At 34.1% G+C, this 17,574-nt stretch overlaps 5 protein-coding genes and 1 non-coding gene across 6 annotated transcripts; 5 read left to right on the forward strand and 1 right to left on the reverse strand.

Moving 5' to 3' along the window:
* Positions 1–1,329: 1,329 nt before the first annotated feature.
* On the forward strand, positions 1,330–2,643 carry NDAI0F00810 (uncharacterized protein; the record flags this gene model as incomplete). The annotated part of the gene is made up of 1 exon (XM_003670595.1): positions 1,330–2,643. The coding sequence occupies one exon, from the start codon at positions 1,330–1,332 to the stop codon at positions 2,641–2,643; it is 1,314 nt and encodes a 437-aa protein (XP_003670643.1).
* Positions 2,644–2,998: 355 nt separating this feature from the next.
* On the forward strand, positions 2,999–5,497 carry SHE4 (She4p; the record flags this gene model as incomplete). The annotated part of the gene is made up of 1 exon (XM_003670596.1): positions 2,999–5,497. One exon carries the CDS (start codon positions 2,999–3,001, stop codon positions 5,495–5,497), a length of 2,499 nt encoding a protein of 832 aa, XP_003670644.1.
* Positions 5,498–6,540: 1,043 nt separating this feature from the next.
* On the forward strand, positions 6,541–8,088 carry AKR2 (putative palmitoyltransferase AKR2; the record flags this gene model as incomplete). Its single annotated transcript, XM_003670597.1, has 1 exon — positions 6,541–8,088. The coding sequence occupies one exon, from the start codon at positions 6,541–6,543 to the stop codon at positions 8,086–8,088; it is 1,548 nt and encodes a 515-aa protein (XP_003670645.1).
* A 455-nt stretch (positions 8,089–8,543) lies between these two features.
* On the forward strand, positions 8,544–10,715 carry EXO1 (Rad2 family nuclease EXO1; the record flags this gene model as incomplete). The annotated part of the gene is made up of 1 exon (XM_003670598.1): positions 8,544–10,715. One exon carries the CDS (start codon positions 8,544–8,546, stop codon positions 10,713–10,715), a length of 2,172 nt encoding a protein of 723 aa, XP_003670646.1.
* An 862-nt stretch (positions 10,716–11,577) lies between these two features.
* On the reverse strand, positions 11,578–11,661 carry NDAI0Ftrna2S. The gene has a single exon. It is a non-coding gene; the product is annotated as a tRNA-Ser (tRNA).
* A 1,144-nt stretch (positions 11,662–12,805) lies between these two features.
* NDAI0F00850 (uncharacterized protein) lies at positions 12,806–14,797 on the forward strand (the record flags this gene model as incomplete). The annotated part of the gene is made up of 1 exon (XM_003670599.1): positions 12,806–14,797. One exon carries the CDS (start codon positions 12,806–12,808, stop codon positions 14,795–14,797), a length of 1,992 nt encoding a protein of 663 aa, XP_003670647.1.
* Positions 14,798–17,574: the final 2,777 nt, after the last annotated feature.

The following is a 17,574-nucleotide window of genomic DNA, read 5'->3' on the forward strand; positions in this document are numbered from 1 at the left end:
ATAATCAATTCCTGGTTCTTCATTTTGTTGTAATGTGTTCTTATTGGGTAAGAATATATTCCTTTATAATAATTTAATAAAGTACTTGTCAATGCAGATTCCACTAATCTATAAGCTGTATGACCTTGAAATTCTAAATTTTCAGTTAACCATTGAAGTCGATCTGACCATTCTAAGAAGTCCAACTCATCATCATCTATACCGTCATATTTATATTTATCTTGCGTAAGCACATATCTTATTATAGTCTCCTGTGATATATACTCATCATTGTTTGTTTGAATATCTTCAGAATCGTGAGTGCCTGTATTGAACTCTCGGTGTTGATATTCAGACATTACTTCTTCCTACGTGAATATATATGTTCTTCAGACTTACTTTTCGTTATATAGTTACTGTCTCCCACTGGACTCTTACCAGCTGGCATTCATCAAGACCATTATATATAAGGAACTAGACTACATAATAAAAATCCATTGAGTGAGTACTACTAATTGCTATTTTCTTTTGTTCCGGGTCCAGTCGAAACAGGAAACAACAACAATTTTATTGAAAAATTTCATTGGAAAAGTATTATAGAAAGAGAGAAACAGAGATGCTTAAGTTAACAAACATTGCTTGCGCATCCCCTACCGTACCATCTCATCTCATCTTGAAGAATATAAGATTACACAAGACGTCAGAAGAACACAATTTGCAATCATGAGTGCAAATAACACTACACCTACATCATCGTCTGCACCTATCAAGAGAAATTATCGCAGAACACAAGGAGGTTCCAATTCTACGACAAATACCAAGCAGAACAAACATCCTACGTATCATCATCAGCATTACGACTCTAGTAAAGACTCAGATGACACTAACGAAAATTTATGTTTGATTTGTGCAAATAAGTTAAAATAATGTCGCATTAACACCTTGTAACCATATAACATGTCATAAATGTTCATTAAAGCAAATTTCATTATTTAATAAGAACTCATGTTTAACTTGTAGAACTGAATTCAATTCAATCATTTTCGGTACATGGAAAAATTTCAATCTTGAAGCATTGAATACTCGTGATCTTAGTGAATTCATTCAAGAATTTAAAAATATTACTATTAATGAGAGTAATGAGACTGTACCAATTTTATTGAAATTTACTTCAAAACAAGTCAAGGATACAATTTTATCACTTTCAAAATTCACTTGTCAAATTTGTAGACCAAAAAAATAATAACAATCATAAAATGGAAACGAACAAGAGGAAGAAGAAAAGATTCTGGATCTTACGAAAATTATAATAATCATTTAGGTTCTGTCCATGGGAATAGTTCACTTTGTATGGTTTGTGCAAATCATAATTTCCAATTCCCAATCGATTTGAAAATTTATACTTTCAAACAATTGAAAATTCATAAAGAAAATGGTGGGAATAAAAAAGGTGGTACTGACTCAGGGGGTGGTGGTAATTGTGATGGATTTAAAGGTCATCCTATATGTAAATTTTGTTCTCATCATCCAATGTTTTATTCAAATGATGAATTAATGTTCCACTTAAGAAATAGTCATGAAAAATGTCATATTTGTGATAGAATTGATCATAATAATCCGAAATTCTTTAAGAATTATGATCAATTGTTTAAACATTTTAAGGATTCCCATTATGTTTGTACAGTACCATCATGCTTGGATATGAAATTCGTTGTCTTTAAGGATAATGTGGAATTAGAAGCTCATCTTTTAAAAGAACATTCCGATATACTACCTACTCACGCAAACCAACATCAACAAAATAGATTCTTTCAATCGGAATTATCAACTTTCATTACGACTCCTTCAAGGGTTATTAGAGAAACTCCAGATTCTATTGATTATTATCGTTCTAATTCAGGATCATCCTTAAACTCATTAAATAATACAACAAACGCTGAAAATTCTTCGCCTGAAATTAAAAGGTTAAGATTGGATGAAAGAGCTAAACTTTATTTAAACAATTCACCAGAGGAATTTGAAGAATTTGCTAGATTGAATGAAAATTACACTAAAAACAAATTAACTACCTCTCAATTAATTCAATGTTATAAAGAATTATTCACATCACCTCAATCTAACATATATTTGTTAATTCATAATTTAGGTGAATTATTCCCACCACATTCGACGAAATATAAAGAATTGGACGATATTTATAGAAAATACGAAATTAAGTCATCAAGAGATCAATTAACTCCAAATTTACCATCATTGTATAACAATTCTACAGCATCTGTTCCCATGAGAAGAGCTGTTTGGGGAACAGGATCTAATTCTTCCTCTTCAAATAATAATAATAAAAGAAATCCAATTACTATTAGAAGTACAAACAACCTACCCACATTAGGACCACCACCACTTTCTTCCACGATACAAAGAACAACGACTCCTAGAGCCAGTAAAATACCGTCATATAAAACTACAAATACTATTACACAGAGTTCAAGTCCGTCATTAAATAATTCAGATAGATTGGCAAGTTTACCTCAATTACCTAAACCAAAACCCAAAAGAGCTTATATTCCACCAGTAAAGGAACCATCTTACCTGATCCTAGACAATGGGGGAAACAACAACAACAAGGACAGGAACAGAGAACTTCTAACGGCTTTTCTAGTTTGAACTTGAATTCCTCCTCAGGAAATGGCAAACAAAATAACAAAAAGAAACAATTACTTTTCCATATAGGTGTATAATATAGATATGTGTATGTATAAGGACCATCATAGACGTAATCAAATACCTAATCATCCTTTTATTCTTTTATGTGTAGACCTTCCTTGCGCTCTTGTTATTATTTTCATTTTCGTACTTAGTCATCAGCATTAACAGACAGATAGACTTACGTGGAAATTTGCACTAAAGGGAAAGTTTGATACACAAAGTTGGCTAGATCAAGTAGACGATAAAAAGCTTTGCAGAAGTATAGGAAGAAAGAAACATATTGTGAGTACTAATACAATATAGTCTACACAAAATGACATCTGTTTCCTCACCAGATCCTACTATCACCAAACTTTGTTCCCAATTCGATGAAAATTTGAAGATTCCAGTGGAATCAAAACGATACATTGAAGCTCTCGATTTACTATTCCAAAATACATACAAAGAAACAAATTCACAAATTGAACAGATTTTAACAAGATCTTATCAAGATCATTCAGAAACACGTCAACATTTACAGAAATTAATTAACAAAAACGTTTCTAAGGCATTGAATTTATTTGAAACATTATCCACACAAACAGTACATGTTCTCATTGGTAGTTTCCCTAATTCTAAGCAATCCATTCTTCTACTCTCTGAACTACAAACTAGAATCCATTACGGAGAAGATACGCATTCCAAATATTTATTAAGTTGTATTTTACAATTATTAAATAAGTATGGGAATGAATATATTTGGGGTGATGTATCGTTTTTAATCAAGGCAATATGTTTCCGAATGAATGAACCTGAGTTTAAATCCATAGGATTAATAGTATTTAGTCAATTGAATAAATTATTCCCAAATGAATTTAAAGATCGTGTTTTAACTTTGGTGGATGCTTTAATTACAGAAGTCGGTGCCGATGTAGGCAATGATCCAGTTACTATCATCATTAATATGCTAACTAAATTATATCCAGTAATGCCCACTTTATGTTCAGATATATTCCTAGGGAAAGGTTTAGATGATATCTTTCAAGAACGGATCAAGGAAACTGGACCTACTGGATTCGGCGATGAAGATTTCATTAAAAATTTATTAAGGTTATTATCTATTGGATGTATCGATGAAAATGTAAGAACTTACATTAGTGAAAATTATATGCCAGTTTTGGAACAATCTTTAAAGGATCCAAGATTCAGACCTTATTCATGTTTGGTTCTTATTAAAACATGGTCGTTTTCCAAATTGAATAATGTGACGATTAATGATCTAACTACGATCTTATTGCGTTCTTTTCTGAATGAAGAAGAAAAAGTGGTAGAAGTGGATAAAAATGAATCAACCTCGACTACTCCATTCGAATCAGAGGAAGAAGAAGAAAAAATATCTATCGTTATTGAAGGCTTGGCGTACCTGACACTAAAACCATCAATTAGAATACTCTTAAGAGCACATCAAATATTTTGCCAAAAGATGGTTGATTTATTATCAGACTTACAAGGTTTTAAGAAAAATAAAAATAAAAATAAAAATAAAAATAAAAATAAAAATAAAAATAAAAATGAAGAAACCGAAGCAAACTTGTTAACTAACAGAGAAGTCGGTGACTCAATTATATATGGTATTCTTGCAATCTTAGCAAATATGTCAGAGTCTCCAAATGACAAATCTTCAGGTGGCTCCATGGATCATAAATCTATAAGAGATCTTAAAACATATTCCGAATTGAAAAATCCAAAAGACACAGAAGAAGGTTCAGCAACGAAAGAAAATCTGGATGATGTCATTAGGTTTAATAAACTATATCTTTTTGATTCTGAGTTATTATCTAATTTGAAAACCAAACTAGGTAAGCTGAGTCCAAATTCAAGACAGCAATATATTCGAATAATTTATAATGTCACTCGTAATAGATGTTGTATTCAGAAATGCATAATGCATGGATGTACCACAGCAATTTTGGAATATTTAACGAACAAAAAGACAAGGGTAGAACCAATAAGGATATTGGCATTAAGAGCTTTAACAAAGATGCTGGTATATACGGATCCCTCCTTAATATTCAAGAAATATTCCCCATTAAATGCAATCCCCTTTTTATTCGAATTGTTAGGTCCTTCGTCATCATCCACTGGAAGTCCATTATTTTCCGATGATGTCGTCACCGTCGTTGATTCTTATGAATCCCTTTTGGCTTTGACCAATTTGGCTTCAACACCAAATTCCGATGGGGAAGATGTTTGTAAACAACTTGTGACTGATCATAGCTACTGGAATACTATTGAAAATCTGATCCTTGATGAGAATATTTTATTACAAAGGTCTACATTAGAACTAGTATCAAATTTAATGAGTCATCCATTACCTATTGCTGCTAAATTTTTCAATTTTGAAAACCCTCAAAGTTTAAGAAATTTCAACATTTTAGTTAAGTTACTTCAATTAGATGACATTCAATCACAAAGAGCTGTCGCAGCAATATTTGCAAATATTTCAAGCACTATCCCATTTATTGCACAAGAGCTATTAAAGAAAGATGAACTTATCTCCACAGCAATTGATGTATTCATTGAACAACTGGATGATACAGAGTTAAAACAAAGATTCATCATGTTTTTCTGCTCTATTTTTGAGTTTTTACCAACCAATGAATCGAGTAATGATGATGGTGATGAGGTCAATGGTATCGGTATAAAATCAATTCCATTATTGACTAAAAATCTAGAATTGAAACAAGCGTTCGAGAGAATAGTGGAAGTGAATGATATGGACATGGAATACATAGATGCTTTACAATCAATGCTTACTAAATTTGATGTGTAGGAATGTACGTTTTTTTGCTGTCGTTATTATCGCTTTAACAATAGTAACTGGATATACCATCCAAAGGGCACTGATATAGTAGCGAAACTACCATGTAGTGCCATTCAAATATGCAACTATGCTGGCTATTAGAGAAAGTTATTTATAGAAACTAGTCGCTCAATTTCCTTGAATAAAGTCTCCGAGCCTGGAGTCCAAAAATACTTCATCAAATCGCCACCTTTCCTGTAGCCACATTTTTTAGTGGTCCATAAAACTATATAGCTTACTTTGAACCAACAGGTTTGTAACAGATGACATGACTTATTCCCGTTTATTTCAATAATCTTTCCATTCCCTATACCCATTTCTGTACGGTAGTTAGGTCAAGAGGAACTTTCGTTCTTCCGAGGTCGTTCCTGTCTGGAAAAAGGATAATTCTAATTAGCCGCCCAGCGTTCTTCCCTCAGAAAAGTCGTGGGAGATTAAGGAATTTGTCCGATTTCCGAAAAAGTTATCTTCCCTCGTTTTCTTCAACAAGGAACAAAAAAATATGTTACGTAAAATTATACGTACAGAGAGTCGGAGACAAGCTCGTTGAAGGAAAATTAATCATCATATAAACGAACGTCAGAATATCCATGTAATGTGGCATCACCAACGAACGTTTCACATGTATACACGGTAGTAAAGGGTAAGACAAGCTAATAATCACTTGATTCGTCCCAACAGCATCAGGTAGCACTGTACGTAAAGTTTCAATTACCTGATTCTGTTGGAGAACTGCCCCCCTCCCCAAAAAAATTGAAAGTAACTTTCTGTTCTCTTGTCCCTTTAAACGATGACAGATTCAATTATTACTTCTTGTGTGTTTGAATATGAGGCTGCGTTGTTAAAATGCTAGAACTTGAATACGTTCCTTTATATCAGCATGGTCCTGTATATAAGCTGAATGCTTTCGGCTGGATAAGTTCAGCACATGGCCTACAAGGAGCAAGCTAATTCAAGAAGTAAATGATAAAAAACATCCAAAGTGTACGGCTTATTCTGTTGATGATCTTGCGATGGAGAATATCACATGCCAAGCATTTTTAACAGCTTGTCAGGGAGGTGATCTTAACAAAGTAAGAAAGTTTCTTTCTCAAAATTGTGATGAAAATGATATCCTCAATATTCAAGATGAGTATCATAAATTAAATCCTTTACAATGGGCCATAATAAATAAGAGAATCACCATTATCAAACTTTTACTTGGGCAGAAAAAGTGTCCTATCAGCGTGAATGATCCACGGATGGAAGCCTCTGGAACACCATTATACTGGGCTATTAGATACGGTTACGTTGATATTACAAATTTTTTGCTTTTAAGAGGAGCTAGATTCCATGATTCACTGTTGCATACCGCTATCAAAAACTCTCATTTATTAATGGTAATTTATTTAGTGTCAAACCAATCTGTTCAATGTGATATTAATTCTCAAGATTCACGAGGAAATACTGTACTACATTGGAGTTGTTTCCAAAATGATCCGCTAACTGTCAAATTTTTGTTGAAATTTGGTGCTGATGCTAACATTCGCAATAATCTTGGCCAGCTACCAGTCCATTTTGCTATCCAAAGAGGAAACTCGGAAATATTAAATTCTTTAATTAAACATGGAACTGATTTAAACGTCTCAAAGGAAACAAATACGGAACATAATTTCATATCTTTTTCAGAAAAAATGGGCACCTCCATTATATTTAAAGAAGTATTAGGAAAAAAATTAACTCAAATGAAAACGGTGAAAGAAGTATTAAATATATGTTCTTTGTACAGAGCCTTAAAACGAAAGGTTATTGGATTCTTAGTTCCTTGGACTCTCATTGTATATATTCAATTGGTGTTATTATTAAATTCAAGAAGAATATTTATCTTTTCTATGATCCCAATATTATCCTCATTCAAGAAAATTTCACAATTTGATGCTGACAAAACTATTAGATTCTCTCTTCTGAAGGGTAATTTTATTGGATCAATTGTATTGTCGGCAGTGATCTTAGTATTAGTCTTCCCACATTTGTCATCTTCACGTAATACGTACCTTTTAATAGGTTTGATAGTAATTGTGAATTTTTTCCTATCAGCTCTTCTATATGCCAGAATTAAAGAAAAATATGAAATCGAAGCAAATTTAAATGCCATTGAACTTACAGTGAAACAACTTCTAAAATCTCAACAATTGGATACTGAACATTTTTCAACAGAAACCTACAAATATAGATTAAATACACCTGTCACAACCGACCCATTTATTGGCGATACTCCTGTCATATCTGAGAGGATTTTAACGAAATCGAATGCCCAGTCAATTGTGATAAACGTTCTAGCTATAATAGCCTTAACATTAACGATGAATATAGCGTATACAATATATGAGAAGAATCGTCAATTTTTGGCTAGTTTATTGCCTTGGAAAGATTGTTTGAACGAAACGTTTTTGAAATCTTCATTAATTGTGCTCTGTTTCGAATTTATCTTTCTTCTAAAGCTGTTGACATCAAGATTTATCCAACGAAGAAGATCTTCGCATTCTAAAAGCAAAGAAACTTCCGTTAGTTCCATGGTATAAACATTTTTTCTGTAGACAAACTTTCTCGATATATTTATAACTACTTACATAATAACTAATAACTACTATAGAAACCTATCGTTTGTCTAAGTCTCTCAATAAATCTTGAATAGTTATTTCTTACGTAGTTACCAAGTAGGAATGAAATATATGCATTGATTATCCAATTCAATACGCGTAAAGCTGTTTTTGTGACGCGCCTACGTTTCGTGTTGTTTTGTTTTCTACAATGAAGAAAAAACCTCGATCATTTCAAGCTCAGACTCGAATTTAAACTCAAACTCAAGATAGTTAGGTAAAACTCAAGTTCCGTATAACCTATTGCATTCGATTGAATTTCTTATGTAATTTATTCCTCTTCAAGAAGTTTAAGTGGAAAGTGGTATCTAATTGCATGTGCTGATAATTTCCCTACAAAATAAAAGAGACGGAACATTTTTATATTATCGTGAGGTATGGGCATCCAAGGTTTTCTTCCTCAATTGAAACCTATTCAAAATCCTGTTACACTGCATCGATATGAGGGACAAACTTTAGCTATTGATGGCTATGCTTGGTTGCATCGAGCTTCATGCTCCTGCGCTTATGAATTAGTAATGAATAAACCTACTGCGAAGTATTTACAATTCTTTATCAAGAAGATATCTATGCTAAAGAGATATAATATTGAGCCATATTTAGTATTTGATGGAGATAGTGTTCCTGTCAAGAAAGGTACTGAATTGAAAAGACGTGAGAAGAGAACAGAGAATAAAACAATTGCCGAAAGACTATGGAATTCAGGTGAAAAGAAAAATGCAATGGATTATTTTCAAAAATGTGTTGACGTAACGCCAGAAATGGCTAAATGTGTTATCGATTATTGTAAGACAAACGATATTAAATACATAGTGGCTCCATTTGAAGCAGATCCACAGATGGTTTATTTAGAGAAACAAAATGAAGTTCAAGGAATAATATCTGAAGACTCCGACTTATTGATCTTTGGGTGCCGTAGATTGATTACTAAATTAAATGACTACGGTGAATGTATTGAAATTTGTCGGGACGACTTTACCAGGCTGCCACGAAAATTTCCATTGGGCCAGTTAGATTCCGAAGGTTTAAGGACATTGGTATGTCTATCTGGATGTGATTATACAGACGGTATCGCTAGAATTGGTTTAGTAACTGCAATCAAGCTCGTCCAACGATATAAAAAAATGGATCGTATTATATTAGGCATTCAAAGAGAAGGTAAATTCAAAGTATGTGCAGAATTCATTGAAGAATATCGCAAAGCAGACTATGCATTCCAATACCAAAGGGTCTTTTGTCCTCAGCAGAAGAAAATAGTTTCTTTGAATGAAATCCCTAAGGATTTGAATGTGGAATCTTTAAAGTTAATCTCACAATGTATCGGTTGCGTAATAGGACTAGAATCCCAAGTAAAACAAGAAATCGTTGACGAAAATGACATTGATCATCTATTACATTCGCGGCTGGCTTTTGGTGAATTGCATCCAAATGATTTTCATAAGCGATTAGTTAACCGAGAACATAAACTTCAATTAGTTTCTAAATCAGAAGCACAAATATCGCTGACAGGAGAATTGATAGATAGTACAGCAAATAAAGAGAATAACAAACCTATAGATTCCTTTTTCAGAAGGATCGAAAAAAAGAGCTCATCTAAAGCCAAAAATAAGAGTTTAATTTCAAAGAATCAAAAGGTCCCCCTTTTTCTCACTCAGAGCGCATTTAATATTGATACTAGAAAAGGGAAAGAGGAGAGAAGTGATATAAATAACCCAACTAAACGTAGGAAATTAGTTGCTGCGCCACCTGTTAGAATTTTAACATCAAGTCGATATTTCTCTAGAAGTTCAACGGAAACAAAAACAGATACAGCGAACGAGGATGAGGATGCTACGTCAGAAGATGCCATATCAACAGAAATACCGGAATCAGAACTTCCGACAGAAGTTCCTAGCTCATTGGATTATATTACAACGGCTATATCACTTCCGGAAACTGCGAATCAAAACGATGAACCATTCTCAGGCAAAAATTTCATGGAAGATGATGGTAAACTAGGTGAAAATGATACTGAAGTACTAAGTGAGATTGAATTCGATTATGAAGTGGAAAATCCAAACAGTTTGAAAGATACTAACATTGTCAGACCAAATGTAAAGGATAGTTTCTATCGTACATCTTTGACAAGAAATAATACATCACCTCCAATTTCTCCATTTTGGAATACACTACAGAAATTTAGATATTCCAATTCTTCTGATAGGCCCGAATCAAGAGTACCGTTAACACCTCGCCATCCTAATAGACAAAGTGAAATGGTACATCATTCCTTAGAAAATCACGTTTCTGAAACGCGTAATACAAAGGATGTCGTAACAAAGCCTGGCCTTGCCATTAGCAAATATAGCGAACATGCCACTAACCATCGTCCACGATCAAAAACACTTGTTGTTCAAAGTGGAGTTAGGGAGAATACAAAAACCTTAGATATGTACAGTTCTACAAAGAAGCAAGAAGAACAAAAGGTCATGTGTACCGCAGTACCGGCAAAAAGGTCTGTTTCTTTGTTGTCTCAATTCGTTTATAGCAACACGAAAAATGGAGGCTGATATTTTTAGAACTGAGGGGTAAATGATAGTAGTCGATGCTTTTATCTAAGGAAGGTTTTCATTCATGTCACTTTCTATTATTTTTATATAACATGAATAACTACAGAACTTTTTCGTGATAGGGCCTGAATCGCTGGAACTTTATCACATCCATGCAACTAAAAATATTGCGTAAGATTGAAAGCTGATAAAAAGTTTTCGTCGACTTTGTTTTAACAAATAGTGATTTTTATATTTCACCAAGTGATACCAACATGTATTTTAGTAGAAGTGTTTTATATATGGGGCATGACATCCAATCATAAATAGAAGACCCAATTCGGACGCGAAAAAAGTAACTAATGTGGTAATTTCATAGTCAACAGTGTGTAATTTTGAATTTTTGTCAGTGGAAAGAATTCCAATGCTTTTGATAATTAGATAATATTATTTTCATGACAGTACAGACTATTACTCTCTGTATTATAATTTTTGGACGGCCCTTGATGAATGATACACCGTACTTGGTGATTGGTGATTGAGCTTTGGGACTCTAGTAAATCAGATGTTCACTGTGTCAACAAAAGATGACAGAGCACAGGATGAGACATTGAATAGATTGCGACGTACAGAAAAGAGTTTTCAAAGAAAGGAATGTGCCTACGAATAAATTGGTATGACAATGGGACTGAGGGTCATTTGAGGACTATGAAAATAGTTGAAACGGAAAAGTATTAATTGGTGAAGTTTTGGTGGAGCGATGTAAAGGTTCATCTTCTTTAGTAGCAGTTGAGCTATATATTAACCAACCAATAAATAAACATGTTAGACTTTGTGTTAGGATATACCTTCATATTATATTATAAAAAAACATTAAAAGAAACGACAACTGCAGGACTCGAACCTGCGACGGGCAAAGCCCTAAAAGATTTCTAATCTTTCGCCTTAACCACTGGGCCAAGTTGCCTATTCTTATCTGTTTTTGTAGAAAAGGCATTTCAGACATCTTCAGATATGGCTACCCCCTGACAAGTTGTGAAGAATATTTTGATTGTTCTTCATCTTGTTGTTACTGTTGCTCTTTGAATGGAAGACATCCACTATCTACCTAAACGTTAAAACTAAGAAAAGGGTTACCCTCTGTGTACCGGGTAAGACCCTCCTGTTTGTTATTAGGGTGGGGTTTTAGGGGTGTAAAACAGTCAAGATATGGTATTTTGACAATAAATTTGAGTACATTTGGAAGATATAATGATGGGGAGGTGACCTATGTAAGTTTTGTTTCCTCACAAGTTGGATTTGCCGTGTTTAATTTGATTTACAGTAAAGTAAATAAATAAATAAATAAATAAATAAATAGAAAGCTTGAGGTCTGCAGAAAATAATATTTTCTAGGAAATATGTATATTAGCAGATAGCCAATAGGCAGCTTATGTTATATGTAACCCTTTGGGTCCATTTTATTGCCTTATTTGATGGTTTTATTATGATTTAAATGGGGTTTATTAGTATTGAAATTGTGTCGCTTGTAACGATAAAAGTCATGTGACCTAAAAAAATAATAATAAAAATAATAATAAAAATAATAAAATAATAAAACGATAAAACAATAGAATAGTAGAAGAAACTTACTAAATTCAAAGAAATAAAAGGCCACATAAGCAAATGAACCCATTAGAAGTAGCTAATATGAATGAAGAAATGTCAGAACTTGAAAGCTTACGTGAGGAACTTACAAATTTACGTAGAGAAAACGAACGTTTAAATGGGATAATTGCAGAATATGAAAGCCGTCCGACAAAAAGAAGACGTATTAAATACAGATCACTCACATTAGCTGCTGATGAGGATGATGAAGAAGTTAACTCAAATATTGAGCATATCCTCAGTGGAAGAAGTATTGGCGGAGCTTGAAAATGTTGGCTCTTTTCCTGTTTTAAAAAACTTCTTGGAACATTTAGTTCAAAAGGTGAGAGGCTCGACGTTCTGCGAAAAATTGAAATGCTTGTACGAATCGTGTTGTGATTCATATCTTGATACATTAATTTCCTTCAATCTAGTCTCTCGTGATATATTTTTGATCTTACAACGTACTGACTTCAAGTCTAAATATGACATTCATCAATTTAGACTTAGTTGCTACTACTGTGATGTTCTGCAATATAATCTCACATGGAAGAATGGCCATCTTGATATTATCACTTAGAATAAATAGAGTCATGGAAGCACTCGTGACAACATCTAGACCTCTGTCCCAAATCTTTGTTAGGTCAACTAATACCAGAAGCATTGAAGAAAATATCAAAGGATTAGTTAGTAAACTTATATCTGATTTTTTTAATATATCAGAGAACTTTGATAGAATTGAGCAGAAACGCGTTGAACTCGCTGAGATATTGGGTAAGGATATTCTTTCTAAGAACGAAGTGGTTGATAAGCAAAACAGATTTCTTTCGAATGCAATCAAAACAGCTCTTCAAAATTCAGGTCTCGGTGCTGGAAACCGAACTTCAGAGTATTCTTCCTATACTATGGTCGCTTCAATCTCTAGTTTGTTGGTGTTATATGGAGACTTTATTTCGATAGGAATGTTTTTCACGGTAGATGAAGAAAAGAGGGTTTTTGGTAATATTGATTATCCTAATGTAGGAGGTACGGTTATTCGAGTAGAAGATGAAGACATAGACGAAGAAAGACAGGATGGGGAGGTGGTAGATGAGGGGCTATCTGAAGAACTGGAGGATGTATTAAAAGACAATAACAGAGAGCATCTTATGACAGGAAGTGGTTCTTTTAACGTAATGAAACAATGCTTTTCAAGACAAGGTTTATTTCCAGCTGCTAAAATGACGACGGTTCACGTGACACCTGATGTAAATGGTGTTGCAATGGATAAGTATATTAGGGATTCGTTGAAATATATTTCCAATAATATTGAACCTGATAGCTTGTTTATTGCGACCAAGCTACTGAACCCAAATCTTGGAAATAAGTTTGCTGGTATTTTTTTAATCGATGATACATTTTTACGAGGCCATTTTAAGAACCTGATTAACATTGTCGGTTTGACAACCGATTACAGGTCAATTCCTTTAGCTCATTTGTTCACTGCCTCACATGAAGCTTCAAAGGCTTGCCGTATTGCCATCCAATTATTGAAAAGGAACGTTGATTTAGACTGCTCTGCTGCTAATTTCATCTGTGACCAAGGTAAAGGACCCGAAGCTGCAATCAGAGAAGAGCATGGCAAAGAGGCACTTACTTTGGTCACCCGTTTGTCTAAGAATTTAATCAGGAACGCAAAGGGGAGAGTGATAGAGGCATTCCAGGCAGCAACCCACACACTTGATCCGCAGGTATATGAGGAATCTATCAACGAACTGATAGAAAAATTTCCAGAAAGTAAAAGGAATTCCGGTAATTCGACTTTCAAGAAACTCACTGAAAATCCACGATCCTTTTCCAGATTGAAACGTGACTACCCTCATTGGGAAATATTTACTACAAATCCTGTTGAACAATCCCATTCAATTATAAAGGTGTTGAAAAGAGGGAGTCTCGTGAACATGATAGTGAATTTAACATCCTTCCAAATCAGTTGCCAGAATAAACTTTTCTTGGAGAACAAGAAAGAACTGGCTTTTACTGTTTGGGGAGCAATGTATATAAACTGTGTTCTAGCTCTGGCTCTATGTTTCACTGTTGTATCAAGGGGTAATTCTTCCTTTGAAGTTTCCTATGACAATGCTGGTGACGTTTCTTTATTAAAGGTAAACCAACCTTATTGTAAATTTTTATCAAGAGACAAGAGATATGCTCAACGTCGTAGGGATTACATCCATTCCTTGATGTCAGGACCCTTTGGATCTAAAATCCTGGTTACCTCTGATGGATGTCAACTTTGTAAGCATGGTAGTGGATATTTGAAATGCCCACATGAAGTGGCTGTTGTTTTATCGGTGGAACTGGCTTCTTCTAGATATGAGATGCTAGAAACTAACAGAATTGATGCTGTTGATTTCTTAACGCTACTAGTCGAGAGGATTGGTATCTCAAAGATTATAGAGTTTGCTGAATGTGCATCCCATTATGTTCAATGGTAACGAAGGAGGTGCTAGCCACTCTTCAGGGAATATGATCGAGTTAAAGGGTACCTTGAAAGTCAACAAGATGGTGGCTGACTTTAGAAGGTTTATAACTCGAGCTAGAAATACTGCTGGAACTTATTCTACGCTGCCAGATCAATTAGGACGAAGGAGGGATTTCATGGATAGGATAAATGCTGCAACAGATCTTCCAACCCTTGCGTTTGATTAAATATCATTAAAAATTCTTAAATATCCTTGAATACTCTTAAATATTTTCTTCAATTTATTCATACTGTATGATAAATTTGCTAAATTAGCTACAATTATTGCTTGTGAGAATGACTTTTCTAAATATTCAATTATATATTTACTTTTAAAGAGTAAACCTCTTGACTTTAAATCCCGACAATGAAGTCCCCCCACGTAAATACAGAACAATGCATATACTTTTGGTTGTTCGTAGTTAAAAAATTCAGCCGAAACTTTCACAAAAAAAAACCAAAAGGGGGAACATTTGCTTTGATTAAAATAGTCCTCGAAAGGCACTTCAGGCCAACACTTCCCGTGGGAATAATCCTCCGTAAATATTTTAGAACAAACTGTTGCCAATTCTCAATTACTCCCCCTATTCCTGGGGGCAGTTCTTACGTATTAACTTTTACCATACAAATTTATCGTCCTTTTTCTATTGTCCCGGTGTCCCAAAAGGGAACTGAAGAACCACGGAGGTTTTTTAAACCCAGACTTTCCGTACAGATCTTCGTCCACGAATGTATGGGTTTACATATTTTGCAACGAAATTCCTCGGAGTATTTTATACGTATGCTGCTTATGGCGGACTGAGCCGGGGAAGGAGACCCGGGACTGTTTTCTTTGGGGCGAATGCGGGAATTTTTTAGAACAAAAACCTTGGACCAAATAATCCAGTCATGGTTTAACTAATTTGGGTACAAACCGCGATTCGGGTTCAATGTACAAATGTGATCTGACATTTTTTTTTATCCCATGGACGTTTCTAAAAAAAAGAAAAAAAAAGGAAGGAACTTGCTGTAGGCAATGGATAACAAAGAGCAGGGATACTACCAAAAAATCAAAGTTTCGTTAATGTTTTATGGATTTAACTTTTGCGATTATCTTTCCCAATTTCGATATTATTGAAGTAAAAAACATTAGCCATAATCTCCTTTCTTAATTCTTTCTGGAGAACTATCGGTTCTTCTTAAAAAGGTGGCTGTAATATAATAGAAACCGTGATCATTGAACCTAGTTTCATGATCTAGAAGAGAGGAGTCTGTAGTGTTCTACATTCCCGTTGATAATTTTGACGCTGAGTAAGTCTCTGGAGTGCAGCCCTAGTAGAAGTTCTTATTACGTGAGTAACCTTAGACACTATTAAGGGTTAAGCGGTTGAAACTTTTAACTTTTTTAAACTTTTTGTAAGGTTTTTTTCTTAGTTACTTAAGTTTTCTTCAGAAACGATATAAATATGTCTGGTTAAAAGGGCTATTGTATTTTTCAATCGTTTTAAGGCAAAGAAGATTACTTTATAATAAAATACTTTCCTTCACCACGTAAAACCATCATGTAGAGGCTGAAAGATGGAGTAAATAAGAAAAGAGCAGTTTTTTAAAGGGCAAACAAAGGATCGTTTTAGAAGCCCTAAACTAAACAGAAACATACAACACATGGACCTCAATTCCAATATAAAATATATGTCTCTTCTCTGTTCTCATTTAAGTCAAGTATTCTATATGTTTTATAGAATCCCAGGAGGAAATTGAAAAAGAGTAACAGTGGGGTTTAGTTATTAAGCAAAACTAATTATTGTTTTTGGCTCCTCTCGAGAAGAAATTTCAAAGTAAATAGCCACATTCTCCACATTTGCTATCTGTTTCTTTTTCATCCCAGGTTTCGTGTGTAGTTTCTCTGCATAGAAGTTTGAAAGCTATCCCCTAAAAGGTAGTTTATGTTAAGTTTACTTGTATGCATTGAAATTAAGTCCAAAACTACGTACTTAGAGCTTCAGTATAAAAAAATTCGACCGTATGGTTGAAGGGGAGCTTTCATCTGATGGTTTCCGTTTTAGGAAAGAATGTTTAACTGAGATATATATTTGCCCAAAATGGTTCTGGCTGCCCGCCCTCTTCATTGCAACCGCCTGGCCATTGACTACGCACAGTACTTTTTTTGACTATAGATAGAATGTCTGAAGAATATATGCCGCTTGGGTTGACCACCTTGGAGCTTCCGAGTGGAGTTTGTCTTTTTCCATATACCGTTTCGGAACTGCATAAAATTAAGGGTTGGAATCAAAATAGGGTACAAGCTTTAAAATTAGAGGCAAAGACTACATCCAGGTCTTAACAGAGGTTTTGCTTTCTTACAAAGTAGGGTCAGAACCGACGTTTCGAATAATGACCGAAAGTTATAATGGATCCTTGGTGAAACTAAAAACTTTAAACTATATTGTATATATAAAAACTGTAGAGTTTTGAAAAAAAATGTGCCAGTTACTAGAATGGTGTTAGTAAACATATCTCTTTCGAGGAACCTTGGAGTAAAAACCTTTCTTTTCAAAAGCGGAAGATAGCTTAATTTTTAGCCATTTGCTAAACTGGCAATGAACGTTTACCTCTACTTGCGTTTTTGCTGAACAAAATCTTCAAAATGACCTTGCAGAAGAACTTGTCTCTTTGAACTGTTTCCAAAGTTAGTCAGATGTATCAATTTGAAATTAGCTAACGTTATATGTCACCATCAACATACATTACAACTTTCGACCCTAAACCTTA

This window comes from Naumovozyma dairenensis, chromosome 6 (genome assembly GCF_000227115.2).
Source record: "Naumovozyma dairenensis CBS 421 chromosome 6, complete genome".
Taxonomy (NCBI): Eukaryota; Fungi; Ascomycota; class Saccharomycetes; order Saccharomycetales; family Saccharomycetaceae; genus Naumovozyma; species Naumovozyma dairenensis.